At 45.0% G+C, this 23,830-nt stretch overlaps 1 protein-coding gene across 1 annotated transcript in view; it reads left to right on the top strand.

The window, feature by feature from the left end:
- Positions 1-5,807: 5,807 nt before the first annotated feature.
- Positions 5,808-23,830, top strand: part of PRKCH (protein kinase C eta) — a 223,987-nt gene continuing 205,964 nt past the window's right edge. Inside the window, exon 1 of the mRNA XM_080672043.1 lies at positions 5,808-6,590. Coding sequence (XP_080528169.1) covers positions 6,228-6,590 — 363 coding nt within the window. The 5' untranslated portion in view covers positions 5,808-6,227. The remainder of the gene's footprint in view (positions 6,591-23,830) is intronic.

The following is a 23,830-nucleotide window of genomic DNA, read 5'->3' as shown; positions in this document are numbered from 1 at the left end:
TTCCTGTTAGAAAACAATGGCAGAAATGTTTTATGGAGTCGTTGCTCTTGATCACCAGGCCATGCCTGGGCAGCTGCCAGTACAAAGCGTTACCAACGTGACTGCACTTTGTGGGGGTCTTACTTCTATGCTGGCTCCTCTGTTCTCACCTCAACCCCTGGAATCTTACTTAAGTGGGCTGTTGAGACAAATAGTAATTTAAGGCCTCTTTTTGAGGAAGCCTGAGCCAGGGAGAGAAGCTCTGCCCATCCACTCTGTCTGCCCTGTTAAGATTCTTGCTTCCAGATTCCCTTTCCCTCTTTCCCTGTATCATTATGAGCGGTTCGTTCATTGACACACCGACTGATGTGTCGGGAGCCTTTGGCTCACTGAAGACCTTACTACTCTGACTTCATCTCACATTCCTCCTACCCCCCAACTTTGTCTCATTTCTTCCTCCAAGTCATTGAAGACCTTCCTTTTATCTGCGTGTTCAGAAACATCACAACGATGTGTGTGGACATGGGTCTGTTTTTACTCATTCTGCCTAAGTGTCCTTTCCAATATGAGACTAGTGTCTTCCTCCCATTCTGAGAAATGATAGTATATTTGTGAAATATCTTACCTTTTCCTGTTCTTTTTGGAACACCATGTTCTTTAGGACATGGTGGCTTACTTTTGCCACATTAAGGTACCTTTTATTTTTTTTTTACATGTACTTTTCTACACTTAACGTTATATGTCCCTTTGCACATTCAGAATTAGATAAGGAACAGTCATACCTCCTGGTCTGCCTCCCATTCTCTCCTGCTGGCTGGGAATCTCGATCCTCCTCCTTGTTCTCAGTGTGCAGCAGTAGTTTGCAATTCTGCTGTGCATTAGAATCACTCTGCGGTGGGCTCAGGCATTTGAAAAATGGGTCACATCTCAGCTCTACCATGTATTCATTATATGATCCAATTCACTTAACATTTCTCACCCTCGGTGTTCTTATTTGTAAGGTAGAAATAATAATGCTTACCTCAATGGTTCTCATGAGGATCAAATGAAATTAGTCAAGGGCCTTGTTACAATGCTGGCAGGTGCTCAATTAAAGATAATATGACAGCCAAGGCAACAGCTGACATGTAGCATGTACTTGGCAATGTGTCACATGCTTTATGTGAATTATTTTCTCTTCAGAGCCCTTTTAGATAGCATGTTTATTATCTGTAAGTTCAGCACTCTAAGAACTATTTTTATTTACCTGTGTTACATCCCAATCTTTATCCTTTGGTATACATATTTTATGTACTGCATAGCATATTTATATATCTTATTCTAGATTTCTAAAATGTTATTGATTATTGATTTTTATGTTGTTTGCTATCTGTCATTTTTACAACCCTTTACTATTCCATTGGGTCCTTATTCTGTAATTTACTTAGTCATTCCACCATTGTTGGACCTTGTCAGGCAAAGAACTGCTTTCTTACTCTGAAGCTTCTGATGTATGTTGTTGAAGGCCCTCCACGGCCTGTGCCATTTCACAGTAACATGGGCTAACTTTTGACCTGGTTGTGTCAGTTCTAAATTCTCTAACTCTCTTTTAAAGTGGAAGCGGGGTTGTGTGAAATGTTCCTTAAGAAATGAGAAAAATAGCAGTGATTCAATCAATTAGGCAATCAATCAGAAAAGCATTTCGAATTTGTACTAGGAATCGTATATGGAGAAGTACAAAGTTATGGTGTAACTAAGACAAGAAACAGTAATAGTGATAAGGAAAAAAAATAACCTCTAGTCTACAAAAGGACCTATGCTACAGATTTTGAAACAGGCAATACAAGTATGCAAGTTGCTATATTGCATTACATACAAGCTGCTAGTAAGCAGGATGGGATGTACTAGTATATAGGGAAGGGACTTCTTGCTCACCTGCCTGCTTTAAAAATTAGGACCAGCTCTGAATAAAAGCTGTAACACAGGTGAGGTTTGTATTGGCAGAATGTCCCCTTCTAAAGGGACCTTGAACCATGTGCTGTCTACTACCTGCCTAATGTCCCACAGAAGCCACTTAATGACACGTGATATAGGCTGGAGACAATCAGAATCTTCCCCCAGGTTGATTTAAGGATGTTGATAGAGAAAAATCTTCATTCTACTGGGACCCTGAAGCTGAAAATCTGAAGTTGTAGCTGCTGGTGACCACCTGCCCTGGTTGAATGGAGGCAACTTTGGACAGCAGGCCGAGAACCACAAACATAGATGCTTCTTTCTAAACTAAGGCCCATTTCTTCCCCTGTGCCTTGGCTGGCATTCCCTCCTGAAGTCCCAGAACTGTCTGACCGCTCTCCTCTCTTGTATGGCTCACCCATACTACTACAGCCTCCATCTAGTGATTCCACCTTTCTTCCCAGTCTAGCCAAATCTCTTTAAAGAAAACAACAACAAAAACATTTAATCACCTTTATTTATTTATTTTTTGTTTGGTTGGTTAATCCTCACCCTAGGATATTTTTCCATTGATTTTTAGAGAGAGTGGAAGAGAGAGGGAAAGACAGAGAGAAACATCTATGTGAGAGAAACACATCAATTGGTTGCCTCCTGCAGGAGCCCTGACCAGGGCCTGGGCTGGGGAGGAGCCTGCAACCAAGGTACATGCCCTTGATCGGAATCAAACCCGGGACCCTTTGGTCTGCAGGCTGATGCTCTATCCACTGAGCAAAACCAGCCTGGGTGCCAAATCTCTTGAAAGATTGTCTATTCTGTCCACTTTCTTATTTTTTACCTTAACCTACTCCACATGGGCTTCATTCCCTGCTCCTCTACCAAAAAACAGCTCAAAGATGACTAAGGACCTGTCCATTGCCATCTCCATATGGCCTTCTTTAGTCCTTGTTTCCTTAATCTCTCAGCATCATTTGACCTAGCTGACCAATTCCTTCATGCTTGGTTGGTTTCCAGAATACCTGGACACCACATCCTCCTGGTTTTTCTCTCAACGCCCTGGCTGCTCCTTCTCAATTCCCTTGCCCATGTCTCCTCCATCTGTACATGTCAGAGTTCCTGCAGAGCTCTTGCTGAGGCCCCTTCGTCTCTCATGCTACACCCTCTTCCTGTCTTTTCCTGTAACAGAGGTCTCGTCCACTGTTCTAGCTCCCATTGCCATCTACATACTGATGGCTCCTCAATGCGTATCTTTAGCTCAGAACGCACCTCTGAGCTTCACAGCCACATAGTAGTCATTGGCCCGCTTCAGATGGCCACTTAAATGCATCAGAGACATTCAAACTTGATGTGTTTGTTTGGAAGTGAACGCTTGCTTCATCTCCCTCCACAAATCTGCCCCTCCTCCAGTGTTTCCTAATTACTAATGGCTCCCCAATCCACAGAGTTTCTCAAGCTGGATTCCTGCAAGTCTTCCTCGATGCTTTCCTCTTCCTCATTCCCTTCGTATAGTCCTTCACCAGGACCTGTCAATTCTACTTCCTAAACACTTCTTACATCCACATACTTATCTCCATCACCACCACCTAAGTCCCAGTTCCATCTTCTGTCCTCTGCACTTTGGCAACAGCTTCCTAACTGGTCTCCCCACACCCATGCTTGCTCCTTCCAATCCATTTTTCACACAGCCCTAGAGAGAGATTTAAAATACAAATCTTGTCCTGTCCTGGCCCTGCCTTACAGCCTTCACAGGCTTTCCGTTGCCCATAGCGAATGTCCGAAGACTCACCATGACTTATCAGTGTGGTCAGTCTTGGACGCTGACCTACCTCTTCAGGCTCTCTTCAACCACGCTCCCCTTACCTTTCTGGGCTCCAGCCACATGGAGTCCTCCCTGTTCCCCAAACAGGTCAAACTGTCCCTTTCCTCAGGACTCCTGGATAAGCTGAACCTTCTGTGCTTCTCTGGGGGCCCTTCCCTGACCACCTCCTCCAGGATCCACTGTCCCATCACACCAGAGGCTTTTCCTTCACTGCCCCTCCACACGTGTCATCTACTTGTTGTTTCTCCTCCCTGTGGGACTGTAAGCCCCAGGAGCGCAGGCGCCAGGACTGTCCTGCTCCCTGCTCTGTCACCACTGCCCGCCTGTGCCTGGTGCTGATAGGCAAAGATGGTCCATGTCCTTCACATCCCAACCCCAGGGCAGCTGTGTAGCTGTCCACCATTTGGGGACAGTCTTCTTTCAGTGGTTCTTAAAGCTACAGCCCTGCTCTTTGGAGGAGACGGTGACAGAGTTGACCCAAGTGGTCTCCTTGACCTCTTCCCCTGGAGCACAAGAGCCACCCAGGAGCTCCCTGGATGTTTGGGAGCTTGCTTTACAAACCCTGCCTAAAGCTAAGGTGTCATTAGGGTGATGTGCTGCAGCCCTGCCCTGTTCTCTTAAGGATGTCTTGGTGTTTTAAGACAGGCCCTCCCCCACCAGCCCATTGTTCTTGTTTTCATCCTATAGTGTGCCTCCATTCACTGGCTTGAAATTGTGAGAACCCCCTCGGTTGGAGAGCCCAAACAGGGCACCGGGGAAAGGGTGCCAGAAGAACAATCAGCTACCATGGGAACCTGAATAGCCAGACAGAATTAATTTAGCATCATAAGAATGGCCTAGGCCAGTGGTCGGCAAACTGCGGCTCGCGAGCCACATGCGGCTCTTTGGCCCCTTGAGTGTGGCTCTTCCACAAAATACCACGGCCTGGGCGAGTCTATTTTGAAGAAGTGGCGTTAGAAGAAGTTTAAGTTTAAAAAATTTGGCTCTCAAAAGAAATTTCAATGGTTGTACTGTTGATATTTGGCTCTGTTGACTAATGAGTTTGCCGACCACTGGCCCTAGGCTTCGTGAGAGACTCATCGGTTGTGGCTGGTCCTCGGAGAAAGATCTGTCATAGAGAAAAGTAGACAAAAACTGCTGGTGCCACGAGTGGGGAGAAGCACTCTGACTCGAAAACACAGCAGCAACCCAAGGGTGTTCCTTGAAGAGGCGACTTCTTTGGTGCCCCCTTGCCAGGGACCAGGGACGGCATGTGTGTGCACGCCTTCTGCCTTTGCCATGCAGGGCCCGGTGGACAGAAACCACCCGCAAAGGAAGAGCCTTATTAAATCTCGGCCATGGCTGTCTTAAGAACCAACCTTTCCTGCTCTTTGTGCAACAAGACACACCTCTCGAGGAAGGAGGCGGACAGGATTTCCATCATTGCTACTGCCCTATTTAAAAAAAAAACACCCGTGTAATTACTCTGCAGGAAAGGCGCACAAACAGGATGGGCCCCGAGTTGAACCAGGATGAGCCATCCCTGTAAAGATTAGGAAAAGGAACCTCCCCGCCGGGTGCCCTCCTCCAGCCAGGGCCTCTCCCAGATGGCCAGGCAGAGTCGCCAGCCCACCTTTCAGGGTGGGAGGGAGGGAGGGCGCAGGCGACCTCGCCGCTCGGGTTCCCTGGTTCCTCCTCCTCCTCCTTCGCCTCCTCCTCCTCCCTGCCTTCCAGCCCGACCCGAGCCTGTCTCCCGCGCCTCAGGTGTTTGCTGGCTGGGCTAAGAGCTCTTCCCTTTTCGGCCTGCACCTGGGTGGCCTCTAGCCGGCTCGCACCCGCAGGCTCCGCGCGGCAGGGCGCACGCAGGCGGGGTGAGCGAGCAGACGGGCGCGGGGCTCCCTGCGGTGTGTGCCCGGCCTCTGGTCCGCGGCTGGGCTGGCGGGGCGCGCGCCACGCCCCCGGAGTTCGAAAGGCGCGGGAGCCGGCGGGTTTCGGTGAACTTGGAGCCCGGCGCCGAGAGGCTCCTGTTGGGGATGCGGCGGCAGCTGCTTCCTGGTTTAAAGCTCGCCGAGTGGGGGAGAGCGTGAGCCCGCGGAGGCGGGGGCAGGAGCAGAGCGAGAGGAGGCGGGGGCAAGAGACGCTGGGGCTGGAGCTCACCGGACGGGTCGCTCTGGCTCTCCGGGGAGAGGAGCCTCCCGGCTCCGGAGAAGGGGCGAGTCCCGTGCGAGACCCCGGGAAGCGCCGCGCGCTCGAGGCGGACGGTCGGACTCCCCCGGCCCGCAGCAAGCTTAGCGCCGGGCTCCCCTCCTTTCCACCTCGCGAGGGAGAGAGGCCGGGAGGGAGGGGAGGGGAGGGTCCCGCGGGAAAGACAGAATGGCCCGGCGAGGGGGACTCGGGCGCTGCGTTCCCCAGGAGCTGCCGCCACTCCTACCGCTGCTGCGAGGACTGGCCTGAGCAGGGGCTCCAGGCTTCCCCACCGCGAGCCAGGGCGGGCCCCCGGGGCCGGGGCAGCGGCGCCGGCATGTCGTCCGACACCATGAAGTTCAATGGCTACTTGAGGGTCCGCATCGGCGAGGCCGTGGGGCTGCAGCCCACCCGCTGGTCCCTGCGCCACTCGCTCTTCAAGAAGGGCTACCAGCTGCTGGATCCCTACCTGACCGTGAGCGTGGACCAGGTGCGCGTGGGCCAGACCAGCACCAAGCAGAAGACCAACAAACCCACGTACAACGAGGAGTTCTGCGCCAATGTCACCGACGGCGGCCACCTGGAGCTGGCTGTCTTCCACGAGACGCCCCTGGGCTACGACCACTTTGTGGCCAACTGCACCCTGCAGTTCCACGAGCTGCTGCGCACCGCCGGCGCCTCGGACACCTTCGAGGGTTGGGTGAGTAGCTTGTGACCCCTCCTGGCTGTGTCCACTTGACCTCCTCAACCCCCTCCATTTGTCAGAACTCGCGGGGGTCCCGCTTTCCCATCGTCCCCCCCTAGCTCCGCGGAGGTGGGAATTCCCTCCAGACTTTGGTCCTTGCCCAGCTGGTGACGCGACCGCGGTGGGTGTGTGAGGGCGCAGGTGTGTCTCCAGGAAGCGGGTCTGGATACGGTCCCCTTTCGGGATGGCAGCTTGGGCTAACGGGATGTCAGGGCGCGGGCGGTCACCCACCATCTGTCCAGACTTCTGGTGAGGCGCCCCAACTCCCCGCACGCGGTTAACACGCAGGAAAGGAAAGGAAAGTGTGATATGAAAAGGACTTGATTTGGGTAAAGTACTAGTACTTTAAGCGTTTCTTAGGAGAAAGCCATACATTCTCACAAGTATTATTCATAGTGTTTATGGATACGTGTTGGCTCAGCGGCTCAGCCGTGCACACGTGTTTCAGCATGCAGATCCATTATATCCCAGAGATGCATAACCCACACTGGCGAGGATTGGAGTACCTGGGTCTGCACTTTGGCAAAGTTTTATTGTTTAGCAGTTTTCCAAGGAGATGAGGTTCACAGGTGTTTGCAAGTAACGTCACTAGTTCAGTCTCGCTCTGAAAGGTGTGAGTCCTGCAGTGTGTATTTCTGCTGTTGGGGAGAGAGCAGCGGGAGCTCTTTGGAGTTTGTGGATCCCGCCACACCTGCTGGCGTTTCTGCGTATTGACCAGCAGCGACCCAGCAGCTACCCGCAACTCCCACTTGCCTCTGCTTTTCCCATAGCTCCCATGAGGCAACACGTGTGCTGTAAATACACTAAATTTTCTAGAGCACTCTCCACAGTGCTAAGATGCTTTTGCTTCTTAAGCCTCGTGCTGTCTTTGTGGTGCAGTTGCTATCCTTCCCACTTTTGCATGATGAGATGGTAATTATAATGAAGTGCTCTCATTGGGCAAAATGGAGTAAGCTGTGTGAAGACTCTCAGGGATCTAATGGTTTTAGTTATGGGGGACGCCAGTGTTGAACCCAGAATGTGAAGCAGTATTGAAAATCTGTTTGAAATTAACAAGTGGTGGAATCAGATGGGTAATAATGAAGACGTATTTAGGTATTTAATTTTCACTTTAAGAAACTGATCGTTTTGTGGTAGATTCCCTACAATTACGAATGGCTTGTGGAGCTATCCCTTTCTTTTAAATAGAAGTGAAACAAAACAAAACAAAACACCCATAATGACTGTTTAACCCTACCATCAAATGATATTGAGTTAATTTTCCTTCAGCCAACTTTATATGGAGTTTCAAAGTACCCTGGAGAGGAATGGCTAAAATACAGTCAGAGATTGACATTTTATCCTGTGAGTTTCTGGATAGGAAATAGAGGTAAGCCTAGGAATCCATATGGAATTACTGAGTGGCTGATGAGTTAGGTTGGGTAAAGCTCTGACTAGAGGAAGTAGGTTGTGAAGGATGGTGGTGCAGACTGGCCAATGGCCCGTAGAGGCATGTCTTCCCCGGCAGTGGTAGACTGGTCCTTCTTACTCTTTTTTTTTTTTTTTTTTAATATTTTATTGATATTTTACAGAGAGGAAGGGAGAGGGATAGAGAGCCAGAAACATCGATGAGAGAGAAACATCGATCAGCCGCCCCCTGCACACCTCCCACTGGGGATGTGCCCGCAACCAAGGCACACGCCCTTGACCGGAATCGAACCCGGGACCATTCAATCCGCAGGCCGACGCTCTATCCACTGAGCCAAACCGGCCTCGGCAGTCCTTCTTACTCTTAGTCTGCACATTTCAATCACTTGGGGAGCTTTTAAAACTCCCTCCTTTTAAGTACTCTAGATAAGCAACTCTGCCTGTGGGACCCCAGCATCAGTACTTTTACGCTTCCCGGGTAATTCGAATGTGCAGTTGAGGCTGAGAACCTGTGGCCTAAATGTAGATCAAAAGAAGAGAATTAGAAGGAGCATAAGTGTAGGAAGCTTAGGTTACCTGACCAGGTGTAGGTGTGCAGAGCTGCTTATTGGCCCACTGGATGAACAAAGATTTAAATGTCTATATCTACAATTAATTAATTACAAATATAATTAATTATACTTAGATGTTTAATATAATCCACTGGTGGTGTCTTGGAAAAGATGAGTGTTTGGTAGGGCAGGTCAGCATTTAAATGACCTTGAAACCAGTGATTTGTCATGCATTTATATTCAATTAGGGGGCAGATATATATATATATATATATATATATATATATATATATATATATATATATATTTAAATTCTGGGTATTTTGAACCAACTTTGATGATAGCATAAATAGAATGGTTAGTGTTTCCTTTTTTTCATATTTTTTAAGAAAAATAATCTTAGGAAAGTGTTTGGCAACATTATGAATGCTTTTAAAGATTCTTTATATAAAGTTCTAAATGTGGTTTTGAAGTTTAGAATTGCAAAAATACTTATTTATCTTTACTATATTAAATTGAAATGTGTAGTTTATTTGGACAGTTAAAAATGGAATAATCAAATTTACTCCACAATAAAGTTATGTTGCATTGGAATTATAAATTGTTACTCTAAAAAAACCTAGCAACTAGTTTTTGCTCGAGTATGTGAACAGATGAAAACAAAAGAAACCTTTATCGTTAGCGTAAAATAAGAGTTGTTATGCTTTCTGACTTAACGTGTACTTTCTGAGTATCAAGGAGGTAATTTAAATTGATTTTAGTATCAGTTTTGTTGATATTACCTTTTAAGCTTGATGAGAAAATGGGTTATACCTGTTTTATGCGGTATATTCTTAATACCAAACACAGTGCCTGACAGTCTTTTACAAATCTAGATAAAACCTAAGGAGATGGCGATATAGCTAAAGAAGTTCTTAAGCGGAAATTCACAGTATTAAACACTTCAATTAGAAAGGTTCTCAAAAGACCTAAGTTTCCACCTAAAAATAGAAAAGAAGAGCAAATTGAACCCAAAGTAAACAGAAAGAAGGAAATTGTAAAGATAGCAGAAGTCAGTGAAGTAGAAAGCAGAAACAATAGAGAAAATCAATGAAACGAAAAGCTGGTTCTTTGAAAAAATTAATACAGTTGATGAACATCAAGCAGAATGATCAAGAGAAAAGAAAAAAGAGAAGACACCAATTACCAATATTAGCCATGAGAGAACATCACTATAGACCCTACAGTTATTAAAAAAATATTTTGAACAATTTTAGGCTAGTAAATGCCACAATTTAGAGGAAATGAACAAATCCCTTAAAAGACACAAACTACCCAAACTCAAATAACTTGAATGAGTTTGTCTATTAAGGTAATTGAATTTGTAGTTGAAAACCTTCCAATTTGTAGTTGAAAACCTTCCACAATGCAAATTTAAGGTCCTCGTAGGCTTTATTGGTGAATTCTATCATACATTTAAGGAAGAAATGTTGCCAACTTGACACAAACTATTTCAGAAAATAGAAGGAAATACATCCCAACTCATTCCATGAAGCCAACATTACCCTTATACAAAAACCTGATTAAAATATTAACCAAAAAAACCACTACAGACCAGTGTCCCTTGTGGACACATATATACAAATTCTTAAATCTTAGCAAATCAAATTCAACAATATAGCAAATGGGTTGAATATAGAATTGCACGAATTGATTTTTATATGTAAATCAACGTTGCTGTCCTGGTTATAAACCCGATTAGGTAGTACACCATGACCTAATCGGGTTTATAACCAGGACAGCAACGTTGATTTACATATAAAAATCAATTCGTGCAATTCTTTATATTAACAGGATAAAAAAGGAGATGAATATGATCTTCTGTATAGATCATATTTAAAATAATCTATTAAAATCAATGAATTGGACTTTATCAAAATTAAGAAGTACTGCTTTACAAAAGCCACTTAGAAAATGAAAACACAAGCCATAGACTGGGAGAAAATATTTACAACATGTTAATCAGATAAGGAGTTGTAACACCAGTATATAGAAGAATTTTTACAACTCAATAATAATGAGAAAATACACAATTATACAAAGATGTGAATAGGACCATCACTGACAAATAATACATTAAAAGATACTCAAAATCATTAGTTGTCAAGGAAATGCAAATTAAAACCAAAACTCATTGTAAAGGCTAAAATTAAAAAGACTGGCCATCGAAGTGTTGGTGAGGAAATGGAGCAACTAGAACTTTCATATCCACTGTGAGAAATATAAAATGGTACAGTCATGTTGAAAAATGGTTTGGCAGTTTCTTAAAATGTTACACATATACCTACCGTATGACTAACTACTCTTAAGTATTTACCAAGAGAAGTTAAAGCATTTATATAAAGACACGCACATGAATGTTTATAGCAGCTTTATTTGTAATAGCCCCAAACTGGGAACAACTCAAATATCAGTGAACAGTTGAATGTTTAAACAAATCGTGCATCCTAATACTAATTAGTAAAAAGTGATGAACTATTGATACCTGCAGCAATACTGATGAATCTCAAAATAATTATACTGAGGGAAAGAAGCCAGACAAAAAGGAGTACACACTGTATTTATGCAAAATTCCAGGAAATGAAAACTAATGTGTAGTGGCAGGAAGCACATTGATGGTTGTCTGGGAATGGGAGGATGGAGGTGAGGGTCGGCTGGATTACAAAGGAGGCATAAGGAAACTTCTGAGGAAATGGAAGTATCCATTGTTTTGATTGTGGAGATCATTTCACAGTTATATACATATGTCCAAGCTCATCAAATACGTTCCCTTTTAAGAATGTGCATGTTATTGTATGACATTATACCTCAATAAAGCTGCGGAGGAAAACTATGAGTAATTATTATCCCTCTTTTATGAAAAAGATGTTAAATAAGTAAATGAATTAGATTTAAGCCAAGGTCGACTTAAAAACTGCATTGTCTTTTTAGTGCAGAAAATATTTATCAGAGTAGGAGCATAAAGCAAAAACAAATTCATTAAAGACAGTTTCTGATTTTTGGACACAATGTTGTTTTCTAAATGATCCCTGTCAATTTTTTCTGTTTATTCTGGAACGTGTTTATTTTGCATAATTTCTTTACCTTCTGAAAACAGAAGTTGTGTCTAAATTAAAACCTTATTTCTGTCTTTCATATATTTGCTCATGATTTTGCTGGCTTTCCAAATGGGGACCGGCATCTAATACTTAATGCAGAGCATGGGGACAGGGGTTGGGGGGAGGCAGGAGGAGCTGGAGGCTGCGTCATGGAAAGACCTTGGCATCCCCGCAGGAAGGAAGGACCTGCTTGGCGGGATCCCAGGCCCTTTTCCTGGTTCAGCCCTCTTGAAGACATTCTGTTCCCTGCAGCGCTGGGGGGCGGCTCTCTCCCAGCTTCTCAGAGAGGTACCTGGTAGCCTTGTCAGGTGAAGCAGCCAGGTTACCCTGGGCAGTCTTGGACTATCTTTCCCCTTGATTCCTGAATCCAGGTGCATACATTTATAGCATCAAAATTCTTCTAGGTTCATTATCTAGTGCTTCACTCTCTTTTGTGCTTTGTAGTGGTTATTTATTCTCACAGTTATTTTTTTTCTGAGCCAACTGGTGAGGCACGTCTAACACTGGAGGATTAAGTCAGTGTTTAAGGGAAAGATATATTTTAGCCTCTCCGGGAGGTTTATTCCAATGCACATGAGCTGTATTGGATATATTGTTTCACTGTAGGAACTTTGCTGCACTGGGGCTGCCACTTATCATGCAGGTTGTGGCTCAGATGTTTCCTCCTCAGAGAGCATTTTCCTGATCATGTTAATTATCTTGCCAGCCTTCATTACACTCATCACTCTCTGAGATCTGTCTGCTTATTGTACCTTTGTCCTTCAGAGTGTAAACATCTTGAGACTAGGGACCCCCATCTCTCTTATCCACCATTCAAGGTTCTAGCTCTAACATTGATTTGTTTTTTAGAGAGAGTGGAAGGGATGGGTGGTGGAGGGAGGAGGGAAGACAGAGACAGAGACAGAGACAGACATCAACTTGAGAGAGACACATGGTTTGGCTGCCTCCCACCCACACCCTGACAGAGGCCAGGGACTGAACCTGCAACTGAGGTACCTGCCCTTGACCGGGAATCAAACCCATGATTCTTTGCTCAGCTGGCTGATACTCTAACCACTGAGCAAAACTGGCCAGGGCAAGAATGATTTTTTAAAATGTAATTTTGGGGCAAGTAAGTACTTTGGGAACATCTTTCTTTAAACATTTTGTCTTCGTAAAAGAAAGAAATGAAAATAATTAGGGAGTGACCAATAATTGTGGTTATTGCAGTGTCCATCTTTTATATCAATTAATGATGTACCAATATGTGCTTGAAAGACTGGACCAGATTTCTCTGCCCTTGGAATATGGTAATGGATTGAAAACTCTGTGTACGGGAAACTCCTTGCTTTTATTTCATTTTAAAAGACTATGACTTAAAAACCCGTTAATATGTTCTAACTTTGTTCACTAGTAATTTGAGAGCATGACATGTTAAATTAGGAGCAGCAAGAAAAAAGCATTAAAAGGCTGTACTGCAACGTCGGAGAGCTAATGAGGTTGGTGGGCAGAGTGTGAATCATTTTATCTTATGCAACTCTTAGCACAGTTTTGATACTTAGCAAGTGCTTAGAATGGTGACTAGTTGTGATAGTAAAAATACAGTACACTTTAATGAGATGGGCAGCATTTATTTAGATTAAGAGAGGTGCCTTGGGCTTCTGTAGTCTCTTTTCTATTTTATAAAACAATTGACTAGATCAGGTTCCCTTTTTGTGTTGACTGCTTAGCTCCATTTTATCAGAATATGATGAAAATGAGGCCTGAGTGGAAACTCAGTACTGGTCTCCTCTTTTTCACTCTCATCATGGCTGTATCTAAAGTGATCTTTCTCAGTGGCCAAGCTGACAGGCATTACTTAACCGCTCAGTGGTTCCCCACTGCTTCAGATAAAGCACAGCTCATTAAATGGTATAGAATGTTCTCCATGATCTGGCCCTTGGCTTTCTCTCGAGCCTTATTCTAACCCACACTGAGCTCCAGGCACCGTGAGCATCTCTCAGGTCCGCCAGGCTCACATTGCTAATTCCCACCTGTGCTCCATTGTGGCATCACTTACCCAGAAAACTCCCGGACGTGTCAAGCCTGGGTTTGGTCTTCCTCCTTGGAATTCCCTCAGCATCCTGAGATCCCCATGGTCCACGCTCCCCTCCATCCTGAAGGAATGGATGTATGAATGGATTGGGCTCTCATGGGAGTGTGTGATATTGGTCAGAGGGAGTTCAGGATGTAATAATATGGGCAGTGCACTGATTTGTCCCCTCAGCTTCTGGAGTAGCTACTCTAACAGAGTCTTGCATGTTTTTGCATGAAATGCCAACCCCTAGGTGAGCATTCGTCCACCACTGAGCATGACCTGTGTCCTGGGCCTGTGCTCTGCCTTGGGAGGCAAAGTGGACAAGATGGACATGATCCCTTCCTTTATAGACTGACTCATAGTTCCAGGAGTGAGGTAGATTGGGGGGCGGGGACAGTAACCAAGAGATTATAGAACAGAAGTAAGTACTAAGATATTGCTGAGTACCTGGTTTGAGGAGACCAGAGACATTTTCCTGGAGGGGAAATAGAGAGCTGATTTTTAAGGCCCCAGCATAGATAGCCACAGGCCTGCTTTATTTAAATGCCTGTGGAAAATCATTCCTCAAAAGAAGAAAAGGAACTTCTGATGCAATAATGCTTTCCCAGAGAGACATCACAGGTGCCCTTTTGAAAGGTAAAGGTTCCTGACACACGAAAATGTTTCCATCGTTGGAAAGTTTGGGAGGGGATTACGTTGTCCTGCTTGCAAGCAGATGGCCTAAGAGAACATTTGAGTTCCAAAGGCAGAAAGCAGTAACACACTAGGTGAACCAACTCATACCCTGCGCTTTGTACAGATCACAAAGGACTCATAGGTTCTGAAGCAGGAGGGTCACCTAGTCAGAACAACCACAAAGCCGGGTAGCTCTTAGGCCCCTGGATAGCCTGCAGATGTAGTCATTTGGCAGAGGTGTTTTTAACGTTGAATCTGAAGGCATTTAGTCCTTAGGAGGAGCTTCAGTTTGCCACAGACCACACCACTCCCTACTACAAACCCTTCCTTTTGACTCATTACATGCTCAGAGGTTTTTAAGGGTTTTTTTAAGCTTCAGCCTTAGTTTTCAGTGTGGGAACCCAAACTTCAGCTAAAGCAGAACTGTTGCCTTAGCTCACGTGATTTGTGACAGACAGATACACACAAACACACATTCAACATCTATATACATATATAGATAGACTTATTTAGATGTATTTCTATATCTTTATTCATTTATAAATACATTCCATTAGATGTATGTTTATTTAGATACTTATGTATCTACAATTTTAGAGCAAGCTGGCTTATTATCCTATCTAATAAAAGGGAAATATGCAAATTAACCATCACTCCATCACAAAGATGGCGGCGCCCATAGCCACAAGATGGCGGCGCGCAGCCCTCTCAGCCCCACCGGAGTCCCCCAGTCCCAGGGCGGGGGGGGGGGGGCGGCCGCTGAGAGTGGGCAGCGTGAGCGGCCTGGCGGAAAGCTTGCCTTGTCGCCATGGCGACAAGGCAAGCGTTCTGCGCCTGGCCGTGGATGAGCCTCTGGGCAGCAGGTGCGGAGCGGCCAGGCCCCGCAGAGAGCTACTGGCGCACGGATTCATGCGCAGGGCTACTAGTCCTATATGATAAAAGGCTAATATGCAAATCGACCGAATGGCGGAACAACTGGTCGCTATGATGCACACTGACCACCAGGGGGCAGACACTCAACGCAGGAGCTGCCCCCTGGTGGTCAGTGCGCTCTCACAAGGGGAGTGCCGCTCAGCCAGAAGCAGTGAGCTGGGCTTATGGCTGGCGAGCGCAGTGGTGATGGGAGCCTCTCCCGCCTGCGCAGCAGCGCTAAGCCATCAGTCGGACATCCCCCAAGGGCTCCTGGACTGCGAGAGGGCGCAGGCCAGGCTGAGGGACCTCCACTGAGTGCACGAATTTCATGCAGCGGGCCTCTAATTAAATATATGGGGAGTTAACTGCAAATTAGTATTGTATTAAGTACTAATTTTTTTTAAAAAATCTCTCTTTGTATTTCATTATACAATGTCCAGCAATATGGAAGTGCTTTGTCATCATGGGAGTAAGGAGAGCTGGGTTCAAGGTGTGGCTTTGCTGGAGCACTTTCCTTCCCCGGAGCACAGCCCATGCCTCCCCCGCCCCCCTCTTCTTCCCTCTCAGGAGTGCATCTCCTAAACTTCAAACGTCCCCACCACATTGCAACCAGGAGAGCAATGGGCAGCCATAGCTCCTCCCAGGCTAACCTGCTGAACCTGTCTCCAAGGCCCCCTTTCTCCGACTTTTCAGTGAGCCCATAGCATCTCCCCCTCGGCTCTCTTCTGTTGCTTCTTCTATCCTAAGCCCTTCCTTGATTCACTGTCCCTGGCTTTAATAAATGTACTCAAAATTTTAAAAATAAAAAGGTGTGGTTTTGCCACCTATCGCCTGTGACTTTAGGCAAGCCCAGACCGGCAAGGTCTCAGTTCCCTGCTTTATATCACGAGGGGGTTGCACTAGCATATATCTGAGGACCTCCCATCTCTAAAGCCTCGGCCTCCACGTGTTAGGCAGTTGTATCATTTCTTCTCTTTTGCAGTAATTGGTTTGGTTTTTAAGAAGTCAGAATGAATTATGTCTTATCAAAGTTATTAACTCCCAGGAATTAAATTGGTCTAAATCTAAATTGCTCAGGCTTAGAGAGGACTTAGCTCAGGTCTAAATAACTTTTAGCATCGATAGTGATGTTGATGCTATTTCCTTGGCTTAGAATCCGACTTAAGGGGGGTCCTCATTTTAAGCCATGCAGCTGTATTTCTTGATTTGCGCTAATGGGCTCCTTGTTCCATGGGGATGGCTGTAAGTCACGTGAGAGAGACTGAGAATCCCACTGTTTGAGCTTTTGCTAGAAGCCATTCTCACTAGCGCTGTAATTAATGCTTTGTAGACACCAAGTGTCTGTAGCCACCTTTTACATATCCACCCTAGGTGATGACAAATACTATAAATCACTTGTAGAACAGACATTTTAATTAAACAGAGGAATGAGCCCAAGGGTATTGGCTATCTAGTGTTTAAGTGCTAGGCTGAAGAATTTCATGAGATGGGAAATTGTTGTTGAGAATGATGTTGCTAACCAGGGAGACTGATCAGAATTACTATGTTCGTGTATTTCTGTGGCATCAGTTAGTTAGTAGTGGTTGTCAAAGCACACAGGACTTTTTAGTAGAAAGACCACTTTAGTAGAAAGACTCACTATCAGTGCTTCTGTAATGTACTGTCTTTTAGAAAGTCCCTTTGAGTTTACATAAGTTTTATCCTGTACAACTCTGACCTTATAGGGAGATGTTTGGTTTGTGATTATGGTAAAAAAAAAAAAAAAAAAAAAAAAAAAAAAGACAATTGCCAGAGAATAGAACCATTCATGGCCACCACAAGCCCCTCGCAATTACATTAATAAACTCGGTCTTATGGGGACAGTGTGAGCCTGTTCTAGACACAGCCCCTGTTCTCCAAGTGCTTAAACCCAAACCACAAAGCTGCATGTTCCTTTGAAAGTCATACTTGCCCCTTGTGCTGGCATAGCAGTCTGCCTACCCCTCCCTCGTAGCACTTAAATATGATGCCGTGCCTCCGTCCTCACACTGGACTTTGGTGTTCTTGTCTGTGATGTCGGGGGTGGGGGGGCAGCCTGAGCTCTGTGGCCCCTTCCAGCACCTGTGTTATATGGTTCTGGTTCTGGTTCCTTTGGTTACTGAAAATTCTGCTCCCTTGGGAAATAGTTGCTGGAGATTGTTCTGCTGATGCTCAGATTTGTTCTCGTCACTGAAATTAGTATTTCTGGAAGAGTGCACAAAAGTCATAAATATAGTAGCATAATTCCCTAAACAGAATGCATTTATTAATCTGGGAGCCATGGAGCTCTTCAGTGCTTTATTAGACATGATCATTGTTCCATCACAGTACAGAAGAGTTGAGAATAGGTTCTCAGCAGAAGCAGTGCTTCCGAGAAGGGCTCTGAGCCCTGGTCATGTGTAGGGATGATGAAAGCGATGGTCTGTATCTAGGAAAGCGCACTACATGCATATTGACAATATGCTGGGAACAGCGTCACCAGAGTGGTGGTCCCTGAGGCCTGACGTGAACACAGGGCCTCGGGTTAAGAAACACCAACTGAGAGAGAGGTGTCAAAAAGAAGGACTCTGAATTTCTGATTCCCCGGACATGGATCTAACATTTCCCCCTGTACTGGAGGACTTTTTCACTGCAGCTAATCGTGGAAGACAAACAGTAGAAAGGGGGAGCTATGAATTTTAGAGAAAACGATGTGTTTCAAAATGTATTCTTACTTCTGGCTCCTGGTGAAGTATACCAAATGATGACCCATTTTGGGACCTTTTGAGTTGGTTATTTAGGTATTTTCAAAAGCCTCTATTTTTGTAGGCGTTTCTTTGAGGTTTGCAGTAGATGAAAAGTTAAAAAAACACACACAACCAAAAAACTAGGACGGTTTGAGTGACCTTGGCTTGGTACCTTTTGTTAATATAAACTTCTCCCCTGTAAAAGAGAGAGAGGATTTATCTGTACTGGGCATTATGGTGCACACTGGGTTAGTCCACAGCAAAATGATGAAACCAGTGATGCTTGTCTGCTCCTCTTGCCCTGTGACCCCTGGTCCCCTATGGCCTGGGTCCCTTGACCCCACAAGATTTTCTCATCTTCTCTTGAGTTCCAGCTCACCTTGCCAATACCTTGGAAAACAACCTGATGATGGTAGAAACTGAGCTGAGTGGAGGTTGCCCGCAGCACAGCCCCCTTGCTAGCCAGAGGTGACGCTAGAATCTAGCTCTCTGGACTTTGGCCCAAGCTGTTTCCTGGACGCCCCTCAGTGTGTGGCAGAGGCAGCAGGAACGGCATTCATAGGTTTTTGTTGAGTGCTTGCTGTGTGCCCGACTCCATTCTAGGTGTAACAGATAGGGCAAGAGAACAAGACACCCAGAGTCTACCCTAGCATGGAGAGGTACGTAATAAGCAAGCAAGCAGGGGATTGCAAAAATAACAAATGGTGGTTGGATGCTAAGTGAAGAATTAACACGGGGGGTGTGTGTGATAGAGTGTGACTGCTTACCTAGAGTGGACAGAGAGGGACTCGCGGAGAGAGTGACATTTCAGTTGAGACCTGAGAGACAAGTAGCCACCATGTGAAGATTAGAGAAAGGACATCCCCTGCGGAGGGAACAGCTAAGGCCAAGGCCCGGAGGTTGGAGCAAGCTTGACATGTGGAGAAACAAACAGAACGACTGGGGAAAGGGTAGACTTGGTTTGTGTTGGCAAGTTCGTGGCATCACCCCAGCTCGGCTACAGTGAGCGCGTCCCTTGATCTCTGACTATTTTCTCCTCTGGAAAATGGTGCTGATGTTAGTACCTCATAGGATTGGTGTGAAGATTAGATTGACTACATTAAACGTGCCCAGCACAAAATAGGCCCTCAAGAAATGGTCGTTTGGGTTACTTTTACTCTCCCAAGGAAATTCGTATTTTGACAAGGGCCTTTGGAAAATAATCATATTGGCCAGAGAAAGCCATTCATAAGGTTGCATCGTAGACAATGGGAGTGGGGATGTCAAAGTCTCCTGGGGATGGGGTAGGGTCCAGTCTTGTTGGTGCCCCTCAGATGATATAGAAGCATTTGTTTACATTCTGCCTCTTTCAGCACCATATTTTCTAAAGAGAGAATAGAGGAAAGGAAACAAAGGCCAGGAAATTTGTTCCAAATTTTTGAATGATATATTTGTTTTCTACAGACTCATAAGTATTAGCGGAAAGTTTCAGTATTTAGAGGAATAGGATAATTATAATAATTGATAGGGCCCGAAAGTGTTTTTGTTTTTCTTTTATAAAACTATAAATTATGGGTGAGACTTAATAAACATGGTGCCAATCATCATAAAGGAAATAAAACCTCAAAAATTATGAATAACTACATAGAGTTGATTCTTGTTTACTACTGAAAGCTTGTTTACTTTATTGACTATAATTTTGTGAATTAACTATGGATAATTTTGCCTATTTTGAACAGTTTTGGATAATGCCTATTTTGGCATCTTGCTGATTTCCAGAATATTTCTGACCTCTCCTTCAATATCCATTTGTCTGTGTGTACTGTAAAAAGACACACTAGCATTTGCCTAAGCCACATAAACTAGGATGCAGAATCTGCAATTACAGAGTAATAGTACACAAATACAGGCTTTGAGGAATATTTATTGGACGACTACCATAATTATCAGTGCATCATAGTGTGATGGTTGGGTGTCAGCCAGATTGGGGCTCAACTATTAGGTCTGCCTCTCATTAGCAGAGGTCATTTAACTTCTGCCAGTCCTGGCTTTCTCATCATAACATAGTCCCTACCTCACAGGGTTATGTGAGAATACAGCGAGGAATTATGTAAACCGTCTAGCACAGTGTATGACACATATTGCTGCAGAAAAATTATCATCATTGTCACCACCACCATCACTCTACCTCAGTACTTAAATATGAAGTCATGGGCCCAGCCTTTTTTGAAATGAACTCTGAAAACAGTAAGACATTTATTCACATACAATTTTAGAGTTTTTAATTTTAGAGAAGAGTTTAGAGTTTTTTAATATTAGAAACTTTCCTAAGTGGTTTATAAGTTCAGCCTTCTTGTTTTTGCTTTTTATTTGAGACTAGAGGCCCAGTGCATGAAATTTGTGCACGGGGTGGGGAGGTCCCTCAGCCCAGCCTGCACCCTCTCCAATCTGGGACCCCTTGGGGGGATAGGGCCTAAACTGGCAGTCGGACATCCCTTTCACAATCCGGGGCTGCTGGCTCCTAACCGCTCGCCTACCTGCCTGCCTGCCTGATCGCCAACTAACTGCCCTCCCCTGCTGGCCTGATTGCCCCCAACTGCCCTCCCCTACCGGCCTGATTTCCCCCAACTGCTCTACCCTGCTGGCCCGATTGCTCCTAACTGCCTCTGCCTTGGCCTCCGCCACCATGGCTTTGTCCGGAAGGAACGTAGGACGACCGGAAGATGTCCGGTCGACCCAGTCTAATTAGCATATTACCCTTTTATTAGTATATATTCTGGAGTGTAAATCAGTAGGATGGTTACTGGTAGAAGAGGAGATGGTTTGCTTTCCCTAGAAGAATAGGGGTTTGGGGTGAATTCTACACGTATGTCCATTCGGTTTTGCAAGGAATATGTGGAAATGAAGTTGGAATCACTATAGCTATAGTGTTGGCCAAAGTTAGTTTATGGAAAACCTTGAAATTGATTATTGGTTTGTTCATATGATATTGGACAGAGATTCTGAGTTAGTGTGTATAACCAACGAGAAAGAAGTAAAGTTACACTATGCAGTTGCAAAGGATTTAAAAAAAATCCTTCATCTTTTAGATGCAAAAGCTGAAGTGGGCACTTTTATTGATGCAGTTAAGGGAAATTATGGTAGATGGCCTCTTTCAATTGGCATTAAAAGATGTTTCCTCGATTTAAGTCTGAGCATCTAATCATTGAATGTGAATTATTATCATGCTTCCAAAAAGAAAAACTATAGTTTTAAAAGTGCATCCTTTGAACTTGTAGATTTATGGATAAAATCAAGGGCACCAACAATTTTGACTTGGTTTGCAGGAAACATGAAAGTTTCCCCTCTATCTTGACTTATCTTAAAGCTAATTACTTCTAATTTTAACAGTTGACTGGGTACTTGTTTTGGGTTCTAGATCTTTCACAGTGGTCAAGTTAGAGGTTATCTGAAGTGTACATATTTAATTTTTCAGAAGAAAAGTTTCATTTGCTCTATAGGAAGGCCCAGCAGTGTCTGCAATGATATTGAGCACAGCCTTGGTTTGGGTTGTTCAGAAGTCTTGGTTAGCTCTTGGGCTAAGAGGAGAATATATCTTTGAATCTCCCTGCTGGGCCTCCTCACCTTCTTGTCATGCACATCCTGTACCTGGGTTGTGGTTGCATTGATCTGCCGGGGCACATTGTTGCAGAAGTCTGGGGGTGAATGAGAATGTGTCCGTGGGTGTCTGCCCTCCCTTCAGCCTGACCTGCTGCTTTCAGCCCAGGAGTACTGCTCTCTGTGTGAGCACTAGGGACCCTCCGCCTCCCCCAGCCCCTGGCAAAGTGCCCTGCACGTGCTAGGATTCAGGAAACATTTGAAGAATGAAGAAATCCCTCACTGTTCTAATGGCTTGAGTCTGATGAGGATTCAAACACTGTCATCCACTTTTGCTAAAAGATTTTCTCTTTATAAAATTTATATTTCAGATATAGATAGTAATACTCGTGTGTGTGTGTGTGAGAGAGAGAGAGAGAGAGAGAGTTAAAAGTAGCTTAGAGAGAATGAATATGCTAGAGTGATTTTTATTCTCTTGATTTAAATAACTATAAAATGTGTGTGAAAGGACCAGTTGAATCCCAGGTTCCCCAAACAAAATGTTAACTCTTATTTAGATGATAAGAGGTGCTTTTCAAAATAGGAAAATCTGAGAGACTTACCCTTCTGGCACACTAGAGGTCAGGAATATTAATGACAGTCTGCCCTTGGGAGGAACAAGATACCAGCAGCGAGGGCCATAAACCCGATCATGGTTTCACCGTGACCTTGAAGTGGTAGTTGCCATTTAAGCTTATTTTCCTCAAAATATCCTGTTCTGGCAAAAATAAGTGATTCCTGCGTTGCCTCCTTAGGACTCCAGTGTGCATTTTTCTCCCTGAACTGAGTTTCTGATGGTTCATTGTCGACTCCTCCTGCTGTAATTTGGTCCTATTGAACGTGTGTATGTAGGATTTTGTTTTAAAACAGGAAAAATAATGATTCTGAAAAATTGTTCCTGTCAAGGTACCAAATGTCTTTCCATTGATATTATTTCCATTTATATCTTGAAGTCAAATTCACCGAGTGATAATTCTGCTTCAGTGACACATTAAAAAAGAAGCAGCCAATTGACAGAATTGGAAGAAAAAAAATAGTGGTCTCACCACTCTTCCTCAACCCCTCGTCCTCTAACACTGCCCTCCCCCCATCTTACTGTGCAGGCCCCAAACGTCCTTACTTGTTTTCTACTCGGCCGCTGTTATTTGGAAGAGCTGAGGTTAGAGTGCGAGTTATAACCAGGGGGAGCTGGTGTCCTAGCACTCACAGTGTTCTCTTCGAGCAAGCCACTAGTCTTCCTGGAGCACAGACGCTGACAGGTGTGCACTTCCTGCTCCCACCTGGGGCAGGTCCGGCAGGCCGTCTTCCGATGAGGGGAACTGCCTGTCAGGCCCAGTCCTCCACCTGCGTGGTCTGGGTCCCCTCTGTGTCCTCCCTTTCCAGTACCTTCATCCTCTCCCTTCCTCTGGCACCTTCCCTTCAGAAACAGACCCAGATCTCTCCAAACACTCGTGTCCCCAACTCCACTGCACAAGCCCTTCCCTTTTGAAGTGAGGCTCAGTTTCTCCCCTTTCCTTAGACGCTCCCCCAAAGAGCTGTCTGCATCTGTCCTCCCTCCCCACCACCCCGCCGCCCCCGCCTGTCATTCTTCTCCCCAATGCAGGCTGGCTTCAGCCTCTATCACTGTGTGAACACGGCTCCTGCAAACCCAGGAATGACCATGTATTCCTGCCACTTATCTGTCTTGTTTGCTGCTACATTCTGAGACAGTTTGCTCCCCTGCTTTTCTGTTACTTTAGCACCTTCTCGGATTTTGTTTGTTTGTTTTTTGGTGTGTGTACCTCATCTCTCAATTTCCTTAAATATTGGTGTTTCCTGGGCTTTTGTCCTTATATTGTTGTCTCTCTCATTCCAGATGTCTTATCTGTCCTCCTGGTCTCAACCATATAGCACACATGCTAAGGACTTCCAAAGCCGTGTCTCCCACCTTTGTCCCTGAACCCGATTCTTGCTTCTAGGACTGGGGTAGGCTCAGGGCCAAGGGCTTTCTACTCCATCTCCTTCAATCCTTACAATAGCCTGTGAGGGATGAGCAGCTACCACAGTGCCTGCATTTCCTACCGGAGCAAATTGTGGCTTAGGGAGGTCCAAGCACATG

This window comes from Plecotus auritus, assembly GCF_963455305.1.
Source record: "Plecotus auritus genome assembly, chromosome: 1".
In the NCBI taxonomy this organism is placed as follows: Eukaryota; Metazoa; Chordata; class Mammalia; order Chiroptera; family Vespertilionidae; genus Plecotus; species Plecotus auritus.
This window is presented reverse-complemented; position numbering and strand designations above follow the sequence as displayed.